Source organism: Calypte anna, chromosome 15, assembly GCF_003957555.1.
Source record: "Calypte anna isolate BGI_N300 chromosome 15, bCalAnn1_v1.p, whole genome shotgun sequence".
Classification (NCBI taxonomy): domain Eukaryota; kingdom Metazoa; phylum Chordata; class Aves; order Apodiformes; family Trochilidae; genus Calypte; species Calypte anna.
In genome coordinates this window covers 3,936,293-3,958,281 of record NC_044261.1, presented here as the reverse complement: position 1 = coordinate 3,958,281, position 21,989 = coordinate 3,936,293, and the positions used below count along the sequence as shown (strand labels likewise).

Genomic DNA, 21,989 nt, shown 5'->3' with positions numbered 1-21,989 from the left:
TCTCCTGGGCACGTCGAGTGCTTTAGCTGGAACTGCCCCAGTGTTTAGAGCTACATTAACTGCTGCCAGAAATGTTTTTTCACTCTATTATAAATTTGAGCTGGTGTCATGCCTTGCTCTCCAGAAGTATATTTCAGCTTAGCCCAAAATCCACCACTGTAACAGTGTTCCTGGAAGTTCTTAATCTTGCAAATCATCCAAGTGATGGTTATTCTGGTCCCTATTTTCAGTAGGGAATGCTGGGAACAGAGCTCAAAATACCCATTTCCCATCCCCCCATCCATATTTGTCCTGGTAAAATCTGTTCATCAGAATATAATCTTCAGTGGGCACATGGGGAGGTTTGGGGTTTCTTTGCATAGTTCAGATCTGCTAAGTAGTACTTCAGCCACTGAATAATCGTGTCCAAAGTCACAGAATCAGTCATAGAATGATTCAGAGTCATGGAATGGTTTAGACTGGAAGGGACCTTTAAAGTCTTAGTCCAACCCTCCTGATGCTGCCCCTAAAATTGTGTGGAATTGATTCATGCTCCAGGCAAAGCCACAGAATCTTGAACTGTATAGACCAGGATAAAAATTAACTGACGGATACAATTTTTGGATGTTTTAGTGAAGGCAGAGACAGAACGTGAAGTTAATTCTACACATGAGAGTTTAGATTCTGAGAAATACCTTAAAAAAGTGTTATGTTCTAAAACCAGAGGCCCTGGGCATGTATCTGGACTGAGCTAAGGCTGTAATCATACCTTTTGTTGGAAGTGACAGGTATCCTCCAGCCTTTGATCTGGCTGAGCTCTGTATCAGAGATCTCAATCTGCAGTGGGAGCCGTGGAACCCAGACAGTCACTTCTAACTGGGTGGTAAAATGCTGATAAGTGAAATTAACAATAGTATCCACTTTGCTTTTCATTTCCTTGCCATTAACGAAGATAGAGTCACATCTGTCAGAAACCTTAAAAAAGAAAAAAAAAGATTAATTAGGAAATGAATGAAAGTTCCTGGGGAAGCAGGAGAAATAATATATCAGGCCAAAGACAACACTGATAATGGGAGTCATGCATATTGTATTTTCAGTTTTCTAATTAGTAGCAAACAGTGATAAATGGACCCCAGGGAAACAGTTCTGCTTTCCTCAATGGATACCACTCAAACTACAAAAATAATTTAATGATGTTATATAACCTATGTGAATCTTTTATACCAGGCAAATTAAACTCTTCATGCATCAAACTCCATGTGCCTCAAAGTTTATGTTTACAACTTGCTTAAAGAAACAGGAAAAAAATGGGACCATATGTTAGTAAGAAAAAGACTGACTCAGAACCATAAACCAGACTTTTCCTTTTTCCTTGAGCACTGTAAAGCTGAAAGACAAAGATCTCCTTTATGGCTCATGAGCAGAAGTGCAGCAAAATGCATTAATTTTTAAAACTTCTCTTTTAGCAAAATGTATTATAGTTGCTTTGTGTCATTATATGAAATTACTGCTAAAACTAGCACGTGGGGTCTATATTACAACTCATTTACTCTCTTGATCTCAGGGATGCTTTGGCACAAAATCAAGGTCCTGGACACAGATCCTGTCTGTATAAAGAACATGACACAGCAATGCATTTGACCTGCATCCTAGAAAGATGGAGCTGCTTCTTCATGAGGTACAGTTTATTTATGTATAGTTTTAGATTACATACACATTACATACACATACACACACCTTTAGAGTGATGTCTAACATGCACATACATCTGTATTTTATTTGTGTCTATAATGCAGCTTTGCCTTCTGCTTAGTTACAAGAGATAAGTGATAGTCTCCACAGAGTCCATGTCCTATGTATTTAATCTTTTAAACCAATGGCTTATGAGACATAGCTGTGTTCCTGGAATGGACTTTGTTCTTGTGTCAGGACTGTTCTGTGTCATGTTGTATAATGCACTGGGACTCAGATCTGAAGGGATCCTGGCTCAGCCAGTGATTAAATTCTGGTTTACTGGAGTTACTGAAATAATTCATGTAGACTTCAGAGGGGAATATGCTGAAAGACAGGTTGGTTTTGCTTTGCAAATATACCTCAAATCTTTGATATTAACATGAATTAGGGTTTACTCAGCCAAGAAAAATTACAGAAAATGTGTAGCAGCCTTTTTTTTTTCCTCTAGGGCAGTCCTCAGGTATGACTTTGAAATTAAATCTGTCCTGCTTTAAATCTCATATGGAATAGCATTGTTTTTCTCTTGAGCTGTTAGATGGACACTACTTGAGTTCTACTATCATGTGGAGCACACTTAAATAAGAAGAATTTGCCTAAATGGCTCTCATAATACTTTTAAGATTTAGAACTATTTAAAAAAAAAAAAAAAAAAAAAAAAAAGTCTAGCTATCTAATACAGAGCTTGAAATGGACTCCAGGCTCGGGAGTACCACAATCGAGATAGAGCATACTTGGAATTTATGTTTCCCTCCCATCATGTGTCACAAGTGTCTCTGGGAAGTTTAAGCACATTAATCAAGCCCATTAATTGAATGAGCAGATTTGATTCTAAATCATAAAGCTTACATCTAGGGAGTTTAGTGAGAATTAAGACAAGACAGAAACAATTAAGGAAATTCAAAGAGGGAGGGATAAGCATTAAGATCAGATCAGGGGAATAACTAATATTTGGCATGACAATAGCTAATATTTTCGAATTCCCTCTTACTGCTTAAAATGTTCTTGTCTCCTTGTCAGCAAGCAAGAAAGGTAGTAAATTAGGGAACTGAAATATGGACTTTAATTGCAGCTGTAAAAATATCAGAGTAAGCTTACAAATTTCACAGATTATAAGTCTAGACAGAGCCATTCAGTCATTTATAGAGTGACCTAGAGGTAAGTATAAAGCAGTACATATAACTATGCTATAGAAGTTCTCACAGGGATCTTGTGTAGAGTTCAGAGCTCATTTTTTAGTTAAGTGTATCTTCCAGAAAATAACACAGTCTCAATAAGGAAATTTGAAGAGAGACATTATTGTTGTTTCAGTTCTCTACCTGGAATTTGGGTTTACTCTTAGGTACAAGCAAATAAATAAATTAGGGAAATTGTTTGTCCAAATGAGGATGAAAATAGCAGTCACCCTGAGTACAGCTGAATCCATAATGAAGTCTGTGAAACCACCATCACTTTATCCAAACCACCACCACGTTACCATTCAGGTTAGACAAAATCTCACCTGAGGAAACCTCTGTTGCACTCACAGGCATTTACTGTCATGTTTCTTTCACACCTTTACAGCACTTGTTACTTAAAAGTCTCTTTGGCACATCTGAAGGAAACTTAGAACCTGGAGCACGTATAGAAACCAGAGCTAGAGCATGTATAGAAAATGCCCAATGCTTCTGTTTCACTGGGGATCTACTCCAGACTCAGGAAAAATAATTAATTTCATCCAGGTCTCAGACAGGAGATGTGATTTCATGCTGACAGCACTCTGACACTCCTTCAAAGAGCAGAGGGAATGAGAAACACACATTGAGCTTTGGGGACTCAGTCCCAGTTGTACTCTCTGGCTGGTGGCCTACTGCCAATCTCCCCCTTCACTTTCTCACCTTTTAAGTCTGCTCCTCACTTTTTTGCTCACACTGACTGCCAGAAGCAGCTCATGCTGCTGGAAGGGGAACTGCTGGTGGGGTCTGGGGGGTGCCTGCCTGTTTACAGCAGAAAACTCTCAAGTTTGCCAGGGGGTGAGCTCTGATGCAGCAGGGAGACACAGGCAGAGTTACTTTGGAAGGTGACTTAAGGCATGGATTTCTTTTGAGCTGCTGGTTCCAAGGGGAGGACGAGGGGAAATGCAGTTAAATCTCTCCTACAAACACTACACAGTGAGCAAACAGCAAAAATGTAACTGCCATGCTCTTTTCTAACTATTCTGTTACTGCCCACATCCACTGCCTAAAAAATCAGAAAGTGCTATTGCAATAGCAGGAGTTTAAATCAAATATTTCCTGTCCCATGTGTTCGGTTTGTTTGCTTTTCATGTGATCAGTGAAGAATAATGTTAGATGGAAACAGTATAAAAACTTCATAATTCAATGCAGTCCTATAGCTATACTTACAAATACAAATGTAATTATTCCCCCCCGACACTACCAGCTTTCATGGAAGAAAAATTTAGAAACTAAAATATGTCAAGATAATCCAAAGCATTTCTAATGCTATTCCTCTTAAGTAGTTTTAAATTCCAACATTTACTGAGAAGACAACCACATACTTCTACTCCAAAACAAGAGGTATCCCTAATCCTGTTGTCTGGGGACGTTTGAATTGGGGCAAGAAAGTTTGTTCAGTGTCCACAGCACTGTAACAACAGCCCAGCCACAGCAGCTGTCAGCCACAGTATTGGGTCTGCTGTTTTCAGATATTTGCTCTTCTTTTTCATTACCTAAAGATTTGATCTTAAAACTGCTGAAAACTGCTGAAATCCAATTGAATTAAGTGGAGGATGATCACGCATCAAAGGCCAGAGTTTTAGATGTTTGCAAGTCAGATATTAACTACATGAGTGGAGATTTCCACAACCACAGGAATTAATCCCTTTGGGAAATTACAGATTACTGACCACCATTACAGATCCAGAAAGAGACAAAATATCTTCAACTTTGTTTGCCAGACTGGGCCTATTCTGAAAACTACTAATGGCAGGGATATGAAACACAAAATGCAATCTATACTTAGGCTCAAAAGATGTTAGAAGCAGAATTGAAAGGAAAACCCTTTGTCTAGGAAACCAAAAATTTGGAAAACCAGATAATAAACTGAAGTGCTGTGTGTTCAAGAGACCAGAGAAACCTGATGGGCTGAGCCAGAGCCTTATGGAGGGGATCATAAATTAGAGAGATGCACAGAGCTCCACTTGGACAATGTGACACCATTTAATAGCAGCTCAGGAGCAATTAGCTCAATAGTTACTGATACCCTATTGTTTTATTGAAGAAGCCTCTTCATTTTCTCTGTAGATGTCACTATTTAACACTACTGACAAAGAGAAGCAGCAATACTGGGTGAGGAGGAAGATGAGTGTAGGTATCACTTCTAATGATGTGAATGAGTATTTGAAGTTTTATAGTGATTTTACCTTTTAACCCCCATTGAAATGCACTGAACTGAACTAGAGGGAAGGACAGCATGGCAGACATTAACATTTTGGTTCAACAATAGAGAAAATTGCTGTGGCTTCAAAAAGGTGCAACGATCCATGAATGTACAATGAGAATGTAAAAACCCTGCTGTACTGAGGTGGGGACTATTCAAAAACTGTTGATCTATGCAAAAATTTATTAAACAACATATGAGATCTGCCAGGATTGCAGTCCCAGGTGCAGAGCAGCTGCTCTCATTCCCTCCCCATCACGCCGTGCAGGGGTGTTCCCACAGGAGATGATAATTTTGGTGGGTGCACAGGTTGGAAGGGGAGGACCAGAGAAGGTGGGTTTGCTTTCAGACTCCAGCCCACTGCTCAGTAATAACTGCTGCCCATCCAGCACAGTGGTGCAGCTGTTGGGAAGGGCAGATGCTCTGGCATTTCTTTCTTACTGATTATGTAAACTGAGTCCTGAAAGTGACTGGGGGGCAGCTAATAGCACTACGTTGTGGCCGCCAAAATGTTCTCTCCTCCATGTACCAAGTTCCTTGGCTGATCAGGTCAGCTTTTAACTGCATATTTTGTATGAAAACCAAGCAAATGAATTCTGGCAGAATTAAGTTATTGTTTCTGTGCTCCTTGCTGAATTATCATTACTATATGCAGATTAAGAAAAAGAAATCACTGGCCATTCTAAGATGCTGGTGTCTTAGGAAGATAAGAGCCTTTGTTCACAGGACCTGGAACAGACAGTGCTTGATCCATCAGGCATGTCAGCTCCCCTGCACAAGAAGTGATGTTTGATACCAGGAACTAAAAGATCATGGTGGCTGTGTTGCTATTGGTCTTATCACAGATATTCGTACAACTGGCTAAGAAAGCAGATGAGAATCTACTTTGATGTGTGAAAGCAAAAAGGGATGTAACTGGTAGGGGATACAGTATGTCTTTTTTAGCTTTGATCCAACACTCGTTGAAGAAAATGACTTTCTACTCATTTACTGGCCTCAGACCAGGAGTTTTAAAGGATGGGAAGACTTCACTGTCTAGTGCAATGACAGCCAATTGTGGCACAAGCTTGGAACAGGGAGATTTTTAGGCAGTGTTTTTTCAGAGTCTGTAGTTTTTTGGTATATCATACTTCAAGTTGTTTGGACAAACTGCCATTATCCCTTGATAGGGTTGCAGTCCCACTGCCAGGGTGCAGACAAGCAGGTGCACATGGAGCCTTCCTCGTGTAGATCTCAGCACAGTTTGTGTTTGGGGGGAGCTTCAGGAACATTGTTTTGTTTTGTTTTTTGTTTTTCCATTCAACCACTACTTCTGTTGATAAAGATAACACATGAACAAGAGCTCAGACCATGATCTCCTCTTTTCTTGTCCATTTGCAATTGATTTTGCCAGCACTATTCTTGTTCCATGAATTTATGTTTCTTTTAAGCAATCTAGTATGCAAGTCAGCATAGCTTCTACTTGCTTTGTCACCATGATGCAGTAGGTCTTTTGGGCTAACATCCCTCCCAGACAGGCATGCTTATCTCTAGACAAGCATCTGCATTCTTCCCACTAAGATAAAGGATTTTGTCAGCAAAAATTCTAATCACGTGCTTGCCTGATGTGGCTTTTGCTTTAATATATTTGATCCTTAAAAGTCTGCAGATCAGGCATCACCAACACTTGTGAGTTTAAGTAAGAATCCACCTGCTTCATATTCATCAGCTGGTATCCCAAAAGGGCTTGAGAGCTGTTTGTCTGGTGAAACCCCAGCATATGGTGCCACCTTTTTCTTGCACCAAGTCTAACTGCAAACACTGAACCTGTTCTGTGAAAAGTGCTAATTAGGTGAAACTAACACATATGTTTCAGCTATAAACTAAGGAGGTATTTTTCCCCTTTTTTATTTTCCCACTTGAGTCACTCACACAAGTGGGGTTATAGGGTCACAGAATAATTTACACAGCACTGAGAAAAGTAAGAGAGAGGCAGATGTAACACACTTCAGTTCCACTGTAGTTCTTTGTAAAATAATGGGCATTAAAAGTAATCTTCTGTGTACTTAGTAAACTTAGTGCCCATGATTTATGGCATTAATCCCTGTGACTGAAATTTAAGATCTAAGACTCCATGAAATTAGAATAAAAAGACTCGATTACATGCATATTCATTCCATTTCATGTATTGTGTAGCCTTCAGTTTTTCCAATGAAATTTGAACAGGGGAAATAGATGTTTCTAAGGAATGTGAACTTGAAAAAAACCCATCAGGTCAGTTATAACTGCTGAAATTAACCAGCTCCTCTGTTTCTGCTGCTTTCATCATATACCTGGAGAACTCACCTCACCTCCAGATTTCCTCATCTCCCACAGATATTTCATAGATGCCACAACATGTGCTGCTTTTTCCACAGAAGGATGGCTGCACCACTTCCCCTGAATGTAATTTGAATACATGGCAACTACAACAGCACCATAAAGCCACAAGCCCAGAAAAAGTCTAGACAGCCAAGTAATAAAGCTTGTGAACTTACTATAGTAATAAGAGTAATGTGTTGTCAGGAATATTAGCCACACTGATCTAGTCTTTAATCTTCTTCCAGTAAGAAAAGAATACACAATGTTTATCCCAAAGGATCAATTAGGAAAAAAATCCAAAAAAGGTTTTAATACACAGCAGTACACTTTTATTTTACAAAAAACTCTATATAGGTCCTATACCTAGATATTAGCACATCAGCATCCAAAAGTCTCCCCAGCTAGTCTCTGAGCAACAAATAATTCATTAATTAGTTAAAAAAAATGAAAAAGGGACATTTAGGCAGCAAACACAACAAAAACAGACCTTAAACTGTATTCATTCAGCCAAGTGCTTCAACAAAATTGTTTTCCTAAAAAATTACCTTCCCTCTCTGGTCTTATGAGACTAAACCATATTAGACCATTTTATTCATCTAATGTAGGATGATGCAGAAGGTTGGCATTAGAAAGGAGTAATTCAGTAAATGCAAAAAGCCAAGAGACATGGATTAATGCAATTCAAATAATCAAATTAAAAAGTATAAAAGATAGTGCAAGTTCCTTGCATATACAAGATGGGAAAACAACTTCTAGGCATCCTGTTGTACTGCATACACTACAGTCTTGCTAATACTTGCAATTTTAGCACAACATTTAAGATACTCGGTGTTTTCTATGAAAATTTCCATTCCTACAATCATGGCAGTCCTGTGAAAACTAAAGTTTGTTTTTTTTTTTCAAATTAAAAAAAAAGCATCTAGCTGTAGTGGATACTAAAACAGTATAAAAATATGGACTCTCTAAAGGCTGAAAATACAGATAGTCACAAAAGGGCCTCAAAAGTATTCTGAACATGATTTTTAGCCAGTGTTGTCACTTTCCAGGATGGTTTGTGGGTAAAGTCTTAGTGTATCAAAAACACAGCCAGATTTCCATTCAAGTGTACAGTATCAGGGCTCTTGAAATTGTCAGGAAGTGACTGAATGACACAGCAGATCTATTCCCACAAAGTATTCCTCTCTCTCCTTTATGTCAGAATGACACAAACATGAGACTTAGCTTAATGCCTTAATGCAAAGTGCTGGATTTGCTTCAGTATATAAGGAGATCTAAGATCATTCTTAAGATGGCATGCTTCAGATGTGACATAAACTCAACTTAGAAACTAAAAAGCTGCACATAAATTCAAAGGAATTCCTATACCATATGTAGATAAGCTGCACCTTAGGCACCTGAATCCCTTGAAAAGAGTCCCCCCTGTAACCTCCTGTTCCTGACAGCTGCAAACCTACAAGTCCTCCTACTCCTAGCTAAGGTTTCTTGCCAGACCAGGAGGAGAAATCAAGAGTAAAAAAGATGCGGAAGCTCAAGGATGGAGGGAACAGCTTCTGTGGGATCAGAGGGATCTGAGCCAGAGGGTGCCTTGGAGCAAAGCTCCCCTTTTGTCACTCACACAGGGACAGCAATTTCATTGCTTCTGAGTCACAGGGGGGTTTACAGATAGCTCATGAGTTACAAGAATGAAAATCTGATCTGATGACAGGAGCAGCTGCCTTTGTGTTTGCCAACTGGAACAGGAGAGGAGTGAATTTTCCCTCTGGTGCAGGAAGAAGCAGAGTGGAACAGAACAAATCCTGTAGGAAGAGCCCCATTTAGAGAGAACACTCAGGGTGAAGTCTGCTTTGTTGCTGACTGTTGTTTTACTTCTGTTGTGTCAATAAACCCCAACTCCAACACAGGGGAAAGGAACACATCTCGGCTAGAGTGTCTGTGCAGAGCAGAAAATTCCTGGTGCAATTGTAGTACAGATGTTTGCCTGCTGCACTGATGCCAATGAATCTGTTGGACTGAAGATGGAAATGCTCTTTCATTGACATGCCCCAATGGTGTAAGTGCTCTCTGTCAAAAGGGTCTGCAGGACTAAGTGGCTGCTGACATCTGCTGTCACCTCCCACTCTTTTCCCCTCTTTTATTATCATGCTTTAGCTTCTGACCTTGAAGTGTCTTCCACTGTGGGCAAAGGACAGTATTAAGGAAAGGGCACTGCAAGGGATGATCCTGCCCTACATTTTACTTCCTAAATATGCACTTCAGCAGATGCACACCTGCCACAAGTCATGGAATGCTATTGTTTTCTAGAACTCTCCTTGCCATCTCAGTGGCACAGAGGTAACTGTCATAACCCTTGTTTTTACCAAGAAGGGACTGCAGTAATCCTCACCCAGAAGAGAAGTCCTGAGCTTCTGGGCAGGTCCAGGCCCAGGGTTGCCAGGTCCAAAGCTCTCAGACATCCCAGCTGAAAGATTGTGCTGGGGGCTGCAGACCTAAGGGCTACAAGACTGACACACCACAGAGTTTTCTCTTTTGAGAAGTTTTTAGAACTGGCTAATCACAGTGAGAACAAATGTCTACATTTTGGATGACATAAAATTTACCTTTTTCCACAAAGCTCTTCAGAAACCATGACCTATCAAAATCAACTGTTTGCTATTGATTTTAACTTACAGACAGCACTTATCAGAAAAACCCAGCATAGCACTACCTGACTCCTCTGTTGTTCTCTTTACTGGATCAACTTTGCTCCAAAGCCCGTATGACCTGAGTGGACTGACCTTGTCTCTCCCACATAAGACCCTGTTAAAATCCAGCTACAAATGAATGTTCTTCCTGTCAGTCTCCCTCCCATGTACAGCCCCAGTGCATGTACTTTTATGAATTCTAGCTAAATGCCAAGACAGATTTGTAAAGCTCTTCAGTTCCTCAATTGAATCTGGGCAAAAATATCCCTCCTAACTCATGCATGAAAGATAAGTGACAAACTGCAGAGAGCTGCCATAAGTTTTCTGCTGTACTTTTGGATTTTTCCTCTTTTGGTTTCGTTTTTTTAACATCTTCCCTTAGGGCTGTGTAGCTACAGAAAAAAAAATATACTACAGTCAAAGAATGTAAAAAAGCATAGGAACACAACAAAAAGGTTTCTTTCTTTTCTCAAAGTTTGACCCATCCCTTTCATCACAAGACATGTATAAGTAAAAGCCACATCCAGCATAAAATATATATCCTAAATGCTGGCATACAAAAAGCATATGAAGCTGCCTGACTCTCTTACTATCAGCTACAATTTGTCTTCCCTAACCAGAAAGGCAAAAGGTGCATTATGGGTTTAAATGGAAGTCTGTTCAATCAGCAGTATAAACACAGGATGAGCAAGCCAGGAGAAGATTGTCTTGGTCACATCTATTTCTTTATATTTCTTTCATGAAGCCACGTTTGCCTAATCACCCAAACATTCCCTAAAAGCTCCTGGTCTGGTCTCAGGAAATGTGGGTTTGTTTAAAGCAACTGTGATGGATACAGCATAGAAGCAGCCTGACTGCTTCATCAGACTGTATCAGGCTGCAGGAGAGAGCTGGTGCTTTGTTAAAAATCCCTAGAAAAAGGGGTAAGGAAAGTCTATGTTCAAAAACCCTTGGAAGAAGAGGCAGGGAAAGCAAAATGGAAATAAACTAACTAGGCAATGTGAATACAAAGCAGGTTGACAGCACTGGCAGCTGTACCTGATTGAGATGTACTTTGTTAGCCTGGATTTTGGTAAAATGTATTACAGTTCCCCATGTGTTACCTGTATTGGAGGCTTGGATCAGTCAGCCCAAGATGAATTTTGTGCTGTGTCTGTGACCTGAGTTAGTTTACAGCTAGCAGAGATTTTATATGAATTTTAGTCAAAATGCCAGTTCCAAGCAGGCTTTCTCAGTGGAATATGATTAGATGAACAACCAGAGAGGGGCAGTCCAGGTGTGAGATATTCCATGCACAAATACAAAAACTTTCACATAAAATCCTAGGTTTTATCTGACTTCATCCACTAGTTTGCTATAGCTACAAAAGCACCCAAAATAACAAGTTCATGTGAAGCACAGATCTCTTTTTTTTTTTTTTTAATTAATACATAATTTTTCTATTGTACCAGTGTTCTCTGGAGACACTTCCTTCCAAGTTCAGTCAAATAAAGCAGAGACAATGTATTCCAGTCCTATGGCTGCCACAATTTCTGCCCAAGCAGAACACAAACCCTGCACAACAAAGACTGTAGCCCAGGCATCCCTTCCACAGCTCATCTGTGGTTTTGTGTTCCCTGTGAAAACCAGCACTGAAGTCTCATTAGATTTGGCCTTGTTTCTCTTTAAGAAACTCACGTTACCTCTCCACTGATTTTGGAGTCTTCTTAATACTGGCTTTTCAGCTGACATCACATGGATTTATTTTCTTTACAATGTTCATGCTGGAAGTGCACTTTGGACACTGTGATAGGATAGCTGTCATCTCCACCTCTGTGGTTTCATTTCCAATTTCATCCAGAAGCCTTCAAATAGTTTCTTGCATCGATCTCCCACTTTTGTGGCAAAGGAGGGATTAGTGAGGTTTTGCTTGGGATTTTTAACTATACCTCCTGCCAATAGCCATGCTTTTTTTCCCTGTCCATTCACCTTATTCACTAATAGATTCCATATTCTTCCCTTTCAGCAGTTCCTTTCAGCTGTTTCTTTTCAGGTCTCTTTTGGTTTTGTCCCTTTAAGCTCTTAAAGCTCATATCTATGTGGCTTCTCATTTTCAAAAGGGGCTTAAGAGACTGGGACCCCCACCTCCTCTTCACTTAGGTTGGTGGTGGATGCCTAAGGTGACCCTTTTGAGACATTTAAGAACTGGACAGTCAGTGTCTCAAAAAAAGGTTTGCTACATGTGCACAGAAGCCTGTGGTCCACAAGGGAGCTGTTCTCCCCTGTACCTGAGGAAATCTCAACACCTAAGGTGGTCTTTCAGTGTGGTCCCTAAATGCAAATACTCCAAATGTTCAAGGAGGGGAAAGCTGTTGAGATTAAAGGAAATTTTGTCTGTCTGCCACTAGTCTCATCCTTATAGCACAAAATCTGCCCCCAACAGGCATCTCTGAAGCCAGTTTGTGGCTACCAAAGCTATTCCATTCTGTTTACTGGAATAACTCTATATTAAAGTCTCATGTTTTATGTAGGTCATAGATGTACTCCTATTGATTTAACCTGTAAGTGCACCCTTTTTTGGTAGCAAGACATTTGCTTTTCCACACTTTGCTGCCTTCCTTGTTGCCTAACATGACAGTCTGCAGCTGGTGTAGGTCACTCCTGTTCAGTGCAGGGCATTTGCACTTCCTAATTCAGCATCAAGGGCAGTCCTTGTGCAGATTCTACTTTGCCCATCTGTAGTCCATTTCATCTGATCACATTCCTGCTTTTCAGGATACCTTACATTTCTTTTTCTTGGTTTCCCCCTTGTATTTCAGTCTCATCCTAGCCTTCTTTTAGAATCACCTTCCTTTTTAGGTACATCAGGCTTTTCCCTGAGCTTGCTGCAGCTTTTTCTGAATTTCCAGTGACAGACAGAAAAATAATTATGTGAAAGGCAGGCAGCAGCAGCCACCTTCAAAATCTCTTGAGTCTCACTAAATAGGATCCCTTCCCATCCTGACCCAGGGACACTCACACAATGTCAGCAGCCTTCTCCTCCTCTACAAAAGAATCCATGTATTCCTCAAATGGACCACAGCTGGAGGCATTTTCTTACAAGAATTAAGGGGATCAAAGTTGGCAATAATATATTTTTTCCTCAGCAAAATTAGTTACCCAAGATGAAAATATCAATAATAACATAAGGCGATTAAACAAGCCACGCTGTCAAGTTCTCTGAGAACAGAAGGTCCTAGCAAATGGCTGTCTACTAGACTTTAGACAACCATATTCACCAAGAGCATTGTGAAAAACAAACAAGCTGTAACTTAAGCAGTTATAGTCACGTGATATCCAAAGAGAATATTGGGAAACATCCATAAATTGTGAGCATTTGCTTTATTTTAAAAAAAATAGAAGTGAAGCCTCCCAGTGTCTCAGCTCTGCACTGCAGTGGTGCTGGGTGGATCTCCTCCATCTCACCATGGTTAAATGCAATTATTTAGGATCCAGCTGCACCCATGTGGTTTTGTCCACGTTATGCTGCATGAGGGGACAAAAAGCCATCCCTAGACCTCTGCAGGAGGAGGTTACCTCAGGAGGTGGTGTAGGATAAAGAGAAACAAGCCTGGCAGTCTGCTCTCATTAAAATGCAGCCCCATATTTGCAGTCGCTGCTTCCCTGCTGCCCTTTGTTTGCTTCAGTGTTACTTTACTCTCACTTTTGGTACCTGGGTCCTGATCTTCCCTGGGTAATTTTGCCAGTGTTTGTTTGGTATTCAGAGTGCACAAGATGTGCTTAAAAACACAGCAGTTGAGCATTTACTCCAAGGAAAGTTTTTCTGATTTTACACTGATAATGCCTCATGCTAAATTCACTACAAGTTGGGGAAATCTAGAATCCTACAGCTTCTGCCTGGCAGGGACTGTGTAAGTCTGCAGTTATCCAGTATTGGTGTATTGAAATCTTTCATTTGTGGGGTGGCAATAAAAGATGTAGAGAGCAAATCTCCCCTGGCAACATGTACTTTTGAAAGGCCCTTTCAAAGCAAGCATTCCAGTAGTGAGAAATACTTCAGCACACTGCGTTCCTGTCTTCTCCTTCCTTCCCTCCTATGCTCTTAGTAGCAGAATAATAAATTTCTTTGTGCCCCATCTTATGAAACCATTTCACATCACCTTCATGCACCTGGCTGGGGAAGACCTCACCCAAACAAAGGTCGTGTTATTTCACACAGCACTATCAGTATTTTATGTTCCTTTGCAGCCAAATGTTATCAGCTGGCCATAAAGCATTCAGTTTGGGGGGGGGGGGTGGGGAGGGAATAAAAATCATTGTATTCTGAAATGCTGATTGCATCAAATGGCAACTAGATTGGAAAAATGTAATCACACTGAGCTTGGACGATTAAAAACTCACTTGGAAAATTGGTGCTTGCTGAGTTTCTATGGAAAAAAATGAATTTAGTAGGAAAACAATAAGGAAGGGCATACATTAATTTTGCTCTGCAGTGGATAATGTTGAGCGTAAAAGATCTAAAGACAAACTGTGTATCTTGAGGATTTTCTCTTGTATTTTCAGAAGAAAACCTGAAAGCCATTGAAGAGGGGTCGCAAATTAAAGCCAAACAATAATCCCAGAAGCAGCAATTGGAAAAGAGCAAATAAATAAAGCACATAAATAGGAGATAGCATTTCCTGCTAGGAACTTACAATGTCTGATAATGCAGCTCTACTCCCCTCTGCTAGCAGTCCTGCTGGGCAATCTCCATTCTCCTTTCCCTGGGTAATGTCATTCCCCTCCTCACTGCTGAGCTGCATGGGGTATTTCTACAGGTACCTCAATAGAGGATTACCACCCAGAATGCCTATATTGTAGCAGTAACTCTTGTTCAGCTGTGAGACCTGTAGGGTAGGCACTGTGTGCCCACCACTTTTATACAGGGTTGAGTACATTGTCAGCACTCTACAAATAATGCATCCAGCAGAAATAAACATCCAAACCTTCTTCAGTGAAGTAAATGTATATTTAACAGCCTTGATATCTGATATGGCTATCACATGGAGTTTATACACAGCTATACATACATCTAGATCTCTAGTATAGATCTGACTGTGCCACCTTTGCAGTGTCACTCATGCACTGGCCAGAGCACAGGTTCTGACATTCCCTTAGTTTGAGTGGACAAAGCAAAGTGGAGCATTTCACCTCTAAACGTGGCAGGTGTGTTTGGGGAACCTTTCTCCTCACTGACCTTACCACCCACACTCAGCAGTCACTGCTGGACACTACACCTCCCTCTGCTAATTACAAACACTGGGTCTCAGGACACCTTCCCCAGGGATCAGTCACCCACAGAACCTGTCAGTCACCACCAGAGACTTTCATTTTGGGCTTGTTTTGAAAAGCAGAGCAGGGGCTCAGCACTTGCACCCCCAGATCAGACCACTGTTCACTGTGCCTGTGGAATGTCACAACAAAGCAAGGAGATGATGGGCACTCTCATTATACTGTGAAACACAACTGAAAGAAGAGCCACACCCTAGTGCATCCCTGCCATTCCCTGTACTCCATGCAAAGGGAAAAAAAAATTTATAACTTTACTTTGTTCTTTCATCCTTGTTTAGTAAGTAGTCCAATTCATTAATCCAGCAGCTAACTGGTATTCTTTAAGGCTTGATTTTTCCCAGTTCTTCTCAAAATCCCAGGTACACCCCATTCCTGATATACAAACATACAGATCTGTCTAGCTAGATACTATTTCTCCTCTTGTTTCTATTCCTATGATGAAAATCAAAATAGCTTTCATTCTTATTTCCAATTCCGATGATGAGAAAGAAAAGATATTAATATTTTAAAAAATAGCAAGAACAAAAAAAATGCCTTCTTCCAGAGAGGAGAAAGGGAGCTGGTTACTGTTAATGGTAGGTGCTTTTTATGTCAAACAAATTAACTGCACTTTAAAATGACAGTGGTGTGTCAGCCTCATCATCTCCATCCTCAGCTCCAATTATGTATCTCAAGGGAGTGCATCTCAGAGCACATTACTAAAGCACAGGTGTGTTAAACCACAAAAATTTATACTCAGGATGCCTTCAAAACCTGACTGTGACCCACGGGGCCAGGGGAATGCAGAGGTTTGGTTACTGAGCACACCAGTCACTGCCAAGCTGCCTCAGCACAATGTTCCCTGGAAATAAAGTCTGCCTGGGGGCTGAAGGATTCAGCATTGTGTGTACTTTTTAAATGGACTTTTCTGGTGCTCAAAACACTACTGCTTACTTAAAAAGGGATGTTATGCCATCCAGAAAGCATCATTTGCTGCCCAGTTCTCTCAGCTATCACATCAGTGAAGAGGACAGAAGATAAAGACTTTTCTTGCCCTGTAGCTATGAGCTAATGGTGGTTTTTACTTTCCGAAGGAGTAAATGTCACCCTCTGGAACACCCCTATCACTCCAGTGCCTTTCACATAGTTGCATGACTTTAGCTGAGAGCATATTTTGGCCACAGGGGTTTTGATGACAATGGGAATGTGAATTAGTTTGTCCAGTCAGAATAATAGTTCAGGAGATATAAAAGCCTTGGAATCCATGAGGTCCATACATCCACAGTTAAAATATGTTCATGGCCAGCAGCACTAAAGTTCATAGAGTTAATTTCCTACAGAACTTGGAGGGAAAAGGCTTCAGAATTTTGTCATTTTCTCCTAACAACTACTTATTGTTACATTTGCTTTTGTTGAGCCTGGACCGAGTTATTTATACTTAGTATAAAATACTAAGAGTTTATCCTAAGCAATGAGGTGGTTCAGGCTAATGATGGTTTCCCAGGACTGGGATCCATGCCCTTTGCATTTCAGCTCTCAGAGCAGCCAAATGCTAAGCCATAGAATTGTTTTCTTCCTCTGAAGCAGCAGCTGGTCCCTTGGAAGACACCATAAGCATCTCTGCCGAAATCTGTGTAATTGCATATGTCAGCATGGTCTGTTCCTAGCGGATCCTCTCCCAGACAAAACACTGTTTTCTCAAGCTGGCTTTGAAGACTGTGTGTGTTTAAAAATAGATTCAGGAAGACACACACATATATTTTGCTATAAACTGTGTACAATGTGTACTGTGTACAGAATATTAATTCCTCAATATGTGATTTTGTGAGATTGCCTCATTGGCATCGTTATTGCTACACACAGAGCTGGTTTGTGTGCAAATATGATTGGAGACCAAGGTTTTAGCTTGGCACGATCATAAAACAATATAGATTTCAACATATTGCTGTGTAACAAATGTGTTTTAAGATAAATCTTTAATATGCAGTAAGTGGCTCTGTTACTTTTTTCTGATCATGCTTTGTCTAGCTAGAGAGCTAATTAGCAGAATCTGGTGACCTGAATGTCAGAACCTCTGATATTTCAGCAGGAACCAAAATCCTTAATTCAACAGTCAACATATTGTAGAGAGATTTGCTGTACTCTCCTGCCTCTCTCGTATGACTCATAAAGATGAACTTTGGGTGGGGACAAACAGAGGGGCTTTTTTTGGCCAAAAAAGTCTAGAAATCTCATTTATAAGTTTGATGAACTGCAAACAGCTCAGTGGCATTTAATTATTGCTCTAGCTTAGGCATACCTGCTGACAGATACCAAAGACAGGGTGCACAATCTTCAAAAGTTTTCATGCCAATAAATCCTACTGGATCAGGAGGATCCTTATCATCACTGTGGTGCTACTGAGACAGAGAGCAGCAGCTCCACAGAGGAGGACTGGAGCAAAGCAGAGAAATAAACTACAACTCCTGAGTCACAAGCAGGATTCCCACCACCTAAGCAATCCTTCTGTTCAGCTGAGGAATGCTCCAGTGCCATAAACCTCTTGCCTCTGTCAGGCACCAGGGGAGTCATCATTTCAGGGGCTTTGTAATGAACTGCAGAATCGCTCACCTCCCAGCCCCCAAACCTATGGAGATGAAGCTGGCAGTGACTTGAGGCTCTTAACAGCTGATTTCATGGAGCTGATGATACTGACTCACTGGCACTAATCAGGTGAGATTAACAGGACAGCATGGACGTGGAGACAGACTCAGCACATTAAATATTCTCACTTCAAAAGATTTCTAGTTGTAACAGCTGCCTCCCACAGCCCAAACTGTCCCCTCTTCTGGGGCAAGACAGAGTGGTTAAGGCTCTAAGGGCTGTCAATCTTGAACCATACAGCAGCACCAGAGGGGAAAAAAAAACAACAAACCAAAACACTTAAAAAATAAGATCTAGTTCAAAAATGAATTGTGTAATAAACCAACAGGTACCAAAGTAAATCCATCATATAAACAAGTAGAGAGCATTTTCACTGCTTCCACAAGGAGTCTGGACTCCTGGCATGAGCTAATTTCTGCGTGAGTGACCACAAAATAAAGCCTTTAGGTAACCTAGTGATAGGTACTCAAAAAAATGATATATGGAGAAGTAAGACTAGCTCCACTTTGTGTACAAGAACATTACACTTTTGATCACATATTTAATGGTGAAGCAGTTGCAGAACTTGCAAATCACAAGCTCTGGCATTGTTTTCAGAGCTCCTGCATAAATAAGGGTATTTAACATCTCTAGGCAGGTGCTTTTGTCCTAAACTGTCCTATGAGTCTGAAGCAAGGAATTGTTCCCCAACATTCACTGTCATCTACACTGGAGAACATCAGTATCCTTTTCTTTTCTCCTGTTTTTCCCCATGGTTCCTTGCAGCAGTTACTGTGCTGGGGTCAGTGATCACTGTGCCCAGTGTTATTGAATGAAGTCCTAAGTCACTCATCTGCTTTTTTGTCTGGAAAAGGAAAGAACCTTCCTCAGCTTCAGTCTGTTTCAGCAATCATCCCTTCTGCCTGTCTTACACTACTTCTACTGCACATTAGATAAAGCCTACCTGGCTGTTGCTAGGAAAATTAGGTCTTCTACTGTTTTAACACTAATTATAGAGAGTTCAAGATAAGGTTTATGTTAGAAAAGTAGGGGGAAGGAATGGTTTGAATTTTACTTTCATTATAATTACAGAGGGAACTATGAAAAGGTAAAAAATAACTCACTGAAGTGCTTTCCTTGAGCAAACTAACAAGAAAAGGGCATTCTCACAGGGATGGAGCTCATGGTATATTATTGTAGCAGCATTGTTCTTGCTGTGTGCCTGGGCACATGAGGTCTGTTCCTACTGCATTTTACATGTGGGCAGAAATGGGCAGGATGAGGCCCTTTGACTTCCTCCTGCTCAATTGAGGGCCTTTGTGTTACAAAAACTTAGGCTGAATTAGTCCATGCTGTAACTCCATGGAAGCCATCTGAATCACTGCAGAGAGTAATGTGAGTAATCTGAACCACCAGGGAGTTTCTGTGCAACTTGCAAAAGACATGAAAATATGACTAATCTAAGAGTCAACTCTTTGGGCAGCCAACTCCCTTTCATTTATACACCAGGAGGAGAAACATTTGGACTAAGAAGCTCTCTTTATATTGTCCTCACTTTTTGCATGAAGTTTATGACCACTACAGTGATTTCAGAATTTTTTATATGAAATCACTTTTGTAGGGAAGAAAAAGGACTTCATGGACCTTGGAGATTCTAAGCAACTGTAAAGATTGATTCTTCCAAAGCCCCAAATCCAAACCTTTTTTTGCCCACATGAGGCCCCATAGTCCAACACACCAGCAAGGTTTACCCCACCATGCCTGCAGCTCCTTTACCTCTCAGTGCACTGCCCATCACCACGGGGCAGCTGAATAATTTATGGATAAAGTCTATCATTTCCAGTACCTCTTTCCTCTTAGCTTCACATCCTTATTTAGCTGTGGTTTGAAGGAAAAGCAGGACACTGGCAGAGAAGTCCTTCAAGGAAGTCTGAGGCAGACCACCACTGAAGTTATTGAGACTCTAGTGAAGATAAGGAGTTTCAGGAAGTACATAAGGCAGGCTGAGGCTGGGAAAAGGATGTATTACTCCACCTTGTTAGCAGATAAGGAAGCGAAATTCCAAGGGGAATGAGTGATTTACTCACAGGAAATCAGCAAGAGATATGGAAATTAATGCTGAGAAGCATTTCAGAGCCTTAATCATAAAGCCAAGCTCTTCACTCAAATACCAACAGCCTTAAATATTCCTTTGCAATAATGGAATAAGCACAAGAGGTTCACTGACTCACAGTAACTTTTCCATCAACCATGGCTGCTCAGTACTGCAACTGATGTCCAGCTGTAGGGACCAGCAACTGTAGAGACCAGGGACTGAAGCTGACCTGAGCAAGTTTACCTGTGAGATTCCTTTGAGGATCAAGTCTTGCTAGGGTCAGGAAATGCAAAGTCAAAAAAGTAAATAGGTGTATTTACTGCTAATCAGGTAGGCTTAGAAAAATGGGGATTGAAATATTCTCTTGTGGGGAAGCTATTAAGCTTTTAGGCTGAGGGAATAAATGGCTTAGGATAGCAAAGATTCACTGGCCTACAAATACAATATTTGTACATCATGATCTATTTTACCATCTCTGAGTAGTATTTCAATCAATGTCACACCTAGGTAGCTGCCCAGATAAGCATGTTTGCTATAGAAACATAACAGTCTGGGCCAAAGTCTTTTTTTTCTTTCAACTAGCTTCAATTCATTGTGTCTTAAGTGAAAATAATGGTGTCACAGCAGTGATCAAAGAATTGTCTCTTTAATTGTGTATTAAATAATTAACTATTAAACAGAAATAAAAGGTTAAGAATGCAACACTTAGTTCTGCCCAAAAGAATATGAATATGTCTCCAACTACAAAGAAACAATAAAGGCAAAATTAGCAGTGAAAAGAAGCTTAAGATTAGGCAATCACATCCAAAATGCCTGACAGCTCTTATTAGAGGGTTTAGCAGTACAACCTACATAGAAAAAGCAACACAAATTTGGAAGCAAAGTCAATATTGACTTTACCAAAGGATCTTGTAAAGACAATATGCATTTTTCTGAAAAAATATAGGCACATAAACCTTATACTAAATCTTAACTTAGCTAATTAATTGTTATGGAGTCAATCTTGCATAAATTTCCAGTTACAAAATTATGCCTAAACAGCATTGGGTCTGAGAGCACCTCTCAGTAATTTGTGACTGCAATCTGTTATAAGGATGCTGGGATTTTCTCATAAAAACACACCACTCCCATTTTATATAACCAGGATAAGGCAAGATGAACTCAGTGAAGGCCACATTCACTCCTCTCTGTTTGTTCATTAAATCAATATATTAGAGCTGGGTACCAGATCTGGGAAGGAGTCCCAGAAACATTCTCTTCTCTCAGTGATTTGATACCTAAATAATTTCACAGAGCAGTCAAACAAAGCCTTGATTTATACCCAACTTAGTCACTACAAAAAATAAAAAAAAAACAACAAAACCAAACCAAACCAACCAAACAAACAAAAAAGCAAAATTTACCAAGATAATCTTTTCCTTTGACAATTAAGTTAGTCATAAATGAAGATATTAATTCACACTCCTTCTGATAAGGACTTTTAAGGAAATTTGATTTCCAGAAAAAGAAAATGTTATTATTTTTTTTCCTCATCTAAAATTATACAAAAGGAACTCTGTTGTGCCTACAAATAATAGTGAGCTAAAAGCTGAAAGCCAAGCAGTGGTGTCAAAAGTCAGGCACTCAATGTCTTGATGATGTTACATTAACACTACTTCCATCTCAATGTCACAGGGAGAGAGCTAGCTGAACATATTATTTAAAGAGAAAAGCAAAACACAACACTGTTTAAAATTTCCCAACCCTTAATTTAAGGATTTTTGCAAGATGGTTGTTATTTTCTATTCTCTGTCATGATCCTCCAGACTTTGGCACAGTTCAGTATCTTAACT

At 40.2% G+C, this 21,989-nt stretch overlaps 1 protein-coding gene across 1 annotated transcript in view; it reads right to left on the bottom strand.

Moving 5' to 3' along the window:
• The window catches only part of TMEM132B (transmembrane protein 132B), a 209,615-nt gene that overhangs the window by 8,784 nt on the left and 178,842 nt on the right, over positions 1 to 21,989 (bottom strand). Inside the window, exon 6 of the mRNA XM_030460487.1 lies at positions 749 to 954. Within this exon, the coding sequence (XP_030316347.1) occupies positions 749 to 954 (206 nt within the window). The remainder of the gene's footprint in view (positions 1 to 748; positions 955 to 21,989) is intronic.